The 5,478-nt window shown below is 32.6% G+C and overlaps 1 protein-coding gene across 1 annotated transcript; it reads left to right on the top strand.

Annotated features, from left to right (window-relative positions):
- The first annotated feature begins 992 nt into the window (after positions 1-992).
- LOC112513446 (1-aminocyclopropane-1-carboxylate oxidase homolog 1-like) lies at positions 993-4,275 on the top strand. Its single transcript, XM_025119717.1, has 3 exons — positions 993-1,531; positions 1,931-2,252; positions 3,877-4,275. The coding sequence occupies exons 1-3, from the start codon at positions 993-995 to the stop codon at positions 4,126-4,128; spliced, it is 1,113 nt and encodes a 370-aa protein (XP_024975485.1). The 3' UTR covers positions 4,129-4,275.
- The last annotated feature ends 1,203 nt before the right edge of the window (positions 4,276-5,478 follow it).

Here is a 5,478-nt window from a genome sequence, read left to right as displayed (position 1 = left end):
CACCTCCTAACTTGCATAAAAAACTAAGTAAATATCCCTTTTAGCTCTTGCATATTTACCCATTACACCAAATGAAACCGGTAACACTAAAATCAACTACATCCACAATAACAAAACTTTTACATGAAGCTTTTTTGGTGACACTTCCATACAATGAACTCCAATCGAATGGTTAAATCATCAAAAATGTCGATGATAAAATCCAATCGAATGGTATATCACCAAATTTGGTGTGATAACATTCACACGGCAAAAGATGCTTGACCCACCCATTTTCAAATGTTTTTAAGGTTTTTTTTTTAAATATAATTAAGGTTTAGAATTTTAATTTTGTTAAAATTATTTGGAAATAGAAATTAACATTTTTTATGTTAATTCATTTTATTTTGATTAATTTTTTACAGCCAAAAACTTTAACATACTTTTACTATAACAAAAACTTACCCAAGTTTTTTTATAGTTTATTAAGGTCCAATCATTTTAAAGGGCGTTTGAGATTGTTTATTTGAAACAATTTATGTTTTTCTATAAAAACACCTATCAACTTATTATAAGTCAGACGAGTTTAACTTCTTTAAAAACTCTTTATTACCGGTTTGACACTGATATAAGTTGTTTATCCAAACACTCAAAAGTGTTTATTACCGGTGTCACACCAGAATATGTTAATAAATTGTTTTCATAAGCAATCACAAACACCCTTAAGTTATATCATTTATATTAATTTCTATACAAATCAATGAATAAAAATAAGTAAATACAGATTTATTTATATTGAGAAAACATTAATTATTACTTTAATTATGTTTTATTTTACATTAAATATTTATTTTTGGTTATTTAAACATATTAATACAATATCTTATGTATATGATATCTTTATGCTTTATGCAAATTATGAAAAAAACACACTTGTGGGCCAGGGAGGTTCCAATCCAATCATCTATTGTATGCACTATACAAACACGCGTTTCAAAATCATACCTGAAAAGATGGCTCTCAACGCCATACTGCCGGCGACCCAACTGGATTATGATCGCAAGGCTGAGCTCAAGGCGTTTGAGGAAACCCAAGCCGGTGTCAAAGGACTGGTTGATGCCGGAATCACTAGTGTTCCTAGAATGTTCCACCTACCCTCACCTGAGATCCTAAAATCCGGCCAACAGTTGTGTCCGGAAACAACACTTCCGACCATTGACTTTGAAGGAATCAACGTAGATCCAATCCGACGAAAGAAGGTYGTTGAGGAAGTGAAAGATGCATCAGAGMGTTGGGGGTTCTTTCAGATCGTGAATMATGGAATTGCGAGTAGCGTGTTGGAGGAGATGATRAAAGGGGTTWTAGGGTTTMATGAGCAAGATACAGAGGTTAAGAAGCAATGGTACAKCATGAATAGCAAGGGGAAGCATCCGGTGGTGTACAACAGCAATTTCGACTTGTATGTTTCACGTGTAGCCAACTGGAGAGACTCTCTCATTTGCAACATGGCTCCTAATCCTCCCAATCACCATGAATTGCCTCCTATTTGCAGGTTTCGTTACTTTTATACTCCAAGTTTTTCAAGTGTTTTCAATCTATACTGAATTTTATATGAGCTCGATTTGATACGATGGTGTTATGCTAAACTCGAATTTGATTTGATAGCTCGAAAATACTTCTTGTTCAGCTTGATGAAGATCAATTTCAGAGCTTGAAATTGAAATATTCAATTAATATCGCTCTATTTGACGATTTGAATAGCTCAAAAATATCTTTCTGAACTCGGTTCAATATAACAAAGTCTCTGGTTTGAGTTCGACCTACGGAGGGTTCAAAAAAATTATTAAGATTCGTGTCAAACTCGATTGAGCTCGAAGTGAGTTTGAACTCAAATCACTCGATATAAGTTCCACTTAACAAAAGTTGATGTAAATGGGATTTCTTTTTGCAGAGAGATATTGATGAAATATGCAAATGAAGTGCACAAACTTGGGGTTCAGGTACTCGAGTTGATGTCCGAGGCTCTCGGGCTCAACCCGAGTCACCTCATAGAGATGGGGTGCGTTGAAGGACTTTCGGTTCTCGGCCATTACTATCCTTCGTGCCCACAACCTGAGTTGACGATAGGCACGAGTAGCCATACCGACAATACCTTCATCACAATTGTTCTGCAAGACCATATTGGTGGTCTTCAGTTCTTTAATGAGAACCGGTGGATCGATGCTCCTCCTACTCCGGGAGCTCTTGTAGTGAACGTGGGAGAACATCTAAAGGTAATCTCTCCCCTCTCAACTTCTTTCTTGTTAAATATAGTTCTGAAGCAAGACCAAAATGAGTCCCATATATCCTACCTACCCGAGGTAGGGCACGAGGTATCAGATATACGTAGACTTGACCTACTTCTAGGGTAGTGTCAACTTTATCCAACCGTATTGACATGTACGCTGCCTCAAGGGGGTAACGCACAATTTATCATATATTAGAAGGATATTTGCACAATATAACGAGATACATTTCGATGTTAATATTTTGTTTTATTCTTTGTCCCTGTCGATATAATACGATTTTACATGGTTTTGAGAAAACAATAATAATTTTTTTGAATAAAATATAAATTTAAAGATGTTATAAAACTTTGAAAAAAATATATCGATATTAGTATCAAATTAACTATTTAAAATTTCTCGTTTTTTGTATACTTTTTTTAATTCAATTTTTTATTACAATTTAATTTATATTTAATAATGAAGTAATTTATGTTTGATTTAACAATATAATCCTTTATAAAGATAATAATTAAGTATTCGATAATAATTAAGTATTCTGTTAGAAATCAATGATTATCCTAATTACGTTTTAGAGTTTTTATATTTGAAATGAAATGTTTATCTTGTATTTGATTTAGTTACACGAATTCATTAATAGATCTTTAATAAGTTGTACTTATGTACAATTTACTTGTAATCTTGACTTTTGAGTAATATGCATTAATCAACAGTACTTCATGCATAAAAAGATGGTTTTTAAGAGTTCTCGTCAAATGCTTTATAATCTAGTATAGATAGAGGTGAGGTTTCGAAGATGAGATGTATGGAGACCCGCACTCTACCTCAACACCTAGTTTCATAGTACACATTTTAATTTTACAAAATAAACATGTTTAATTAAACTTAGGGGTTGTTTATACCGACATAAATTGGGTAACAGCTAAGAGCCTCTCCTACAGAATCTCTAAAATAGATAAAACAAAGAATTTGTTCTCTATTTTGCTCGAACAAATTCTCCGGCTAGTATTGTTCTGTAAAATAGAGAAAATAAGAGAAAACTCCAAGTTTAGAAAATTCTTTAAAATTAATTGTGAAGAGAGAAATGATTTTCTATTCTTTCCCACCAATGAAATTGAATTATTATTATTCTATATAATTTTTTCTAAAATACGTATTGTACCATAAATTTATAGAATACTTCAATAATATAATCAATGTTGAAAAATCCCAAAAATAGAGAATTTGTAGGAGTTGAGTTTGAGTAATTTTAGAGATTATAACCTTTGGTTTCTTATTTTAGAAAAATTATAGATAATCTATTGATATGCGTGTAATACTATGGTCTATATAAGCGGTTCATTTTGAGTAAACACGAATCAATAATGGATGTTTACCTAGTGTTTTGTAGTAAGTGATTATTGATTAAATACCTTATATCATTGACCCCATAAGTGAAATAGTAATGTTGGTCCGGTAGATGCTCAGTAGGTAAACTAGGTGATGCTTACTGAATCAGTCTCGATTTGCAGTAGATAAACATACCCCAAATATGATTGAACATAAGACATAGTTTTTAACTTTTCAACTAAAGCTCTTGCATTGATATGAGGCGGTTGATGGAGGTTTTCAGCTACTTACGAATGACAAGTTTATGAGCGCGTCACACAGAGTTTTAGCGAACAAGATTGGTCCAAGAGTATCAGTGGCATCGTTCCTTAGGGTACCACCAACGCAATCATCTAAGGTCATTGAACCTATCAAAGAGTTGCTTTCGGAGGAGAATCCAACCAAGTATAGAAGCACGACAGTGGGAGAATTTATGAATCATGTTCTAGCAAAGGGACTCGATGGTGTATCTGCTACTTTGCATTTCCGGATCTAGAAGGCACTTCAAGAACCAAGATTTGGACGAGAAATCTTTCATTTTATTGTTTAGAAGCAACAATATTCATCAACTATCGTTTGGTTTTCTGAAAACGTGTATAAAAGTATTTATAAATAATGTATGATTGAAAATAGTTGTGTTGGTTTACATCTTTGTAGGACAAAACCATCAGAGTTTGAGAACAACATATATTGTACTTGATCGAACCATTGATAATAATGGAGCAACGATTAGAAATGACATTGGAGTGAACACCGAAACTTTGAGGATCGGATGCATGAAAAAAGATAGATAAGATCGAAGAAACAAAGATAGAAATCCTTTGCCGGTGGTCAAATGAGAGGGCTAGAGCATGAATTTTTGAAAGTTCCTTTCACCCAACGATATTCGATGTCCCGATCTTTTAAGGGCCAAACTCATGTCATACATGAGAGCTTTATTTCTTGTAAGTGCCAAGTTTTGGTTTCATCTATATATCTAGCCATGAGTAGCGAATCCTTAGATAAAAAATTTGTTCATCATTGGTATATCATGGTATTTACGAATAGGTCGTAAGGTAAGGATGGAAAACACCGATCAGGGTTGGGGTGAAATATAACATGAAACCATGGCTCTAATTGTGTGCATGGAAAACACCAACTTAGGAATGTTATTGAACGTGCTTACGGTGTTTCGAAAATGAGATTTCCGATTTTAAAGCAGATAGCTCCCTTTCCATTTACAACACAAAGAAGTGTGGTAATTGCTTGTTTTGGTATACATAATTTTATCAAAAAATTTAATATTCAAGACTAGTTGTTTACGGAGTGCAATGATGATAGTATATTTAACAAGAAGAAGAAGTCGAATGAAATGGAGAAGAAAAATTGGACATTTCTCAATGGGATGCTAATAGCACTTAATATATGGCTACTTTGAGCGATGAAATTGCAAATAGTTTGGTCAATAATGTTTAACTTTTAAGTATTTGTGTTCGAACTTGGTTACTTTATGTTTGAACTTGGATTTTTAAGAATTTTATAAATTTATGTTTTAATTTTTGGATGATATCAATTAATATATGTCTTGATCTTTATATGATATCAATGAATTTATGAATATGTTTTGATATTTAAATATTTTATTTTTCAGAAATATCATTTGACTTAAAAAATGAACAACAATTTATTAAATAGCGCATAGTTCATTTTCACGGGTAAATTGGTCATTTATGTTATTCAGACTGTTGATTTAGATAGAAAAGTAAACAACAACATAAATTTATGTAGACAGGAAAATTTATACAGACAGACAAATTTATTCATACAAGACTTAATAGAGAATATGGTAAATAACCCCAAAAGGATG

This window comes from Cynara cardunculus, assembly GCF_001531365.2.
Source record: "Cynara cardunculus var. scolymus isolate 2C chromosome LG 5, CcrdV1, whole genome shotgun sequence".
NCBI lineage: Eukaryota > Viridiplantae > Streptophyta > Magnoliopsida > Asterales > Asteraceae > Cynara > Cynara cardunculus.
The sequence above is the reverse complement of the archived record's forward strand: the minus strand, read 5'-3'. Positions and strand labels throughout refer to the sequence as shown.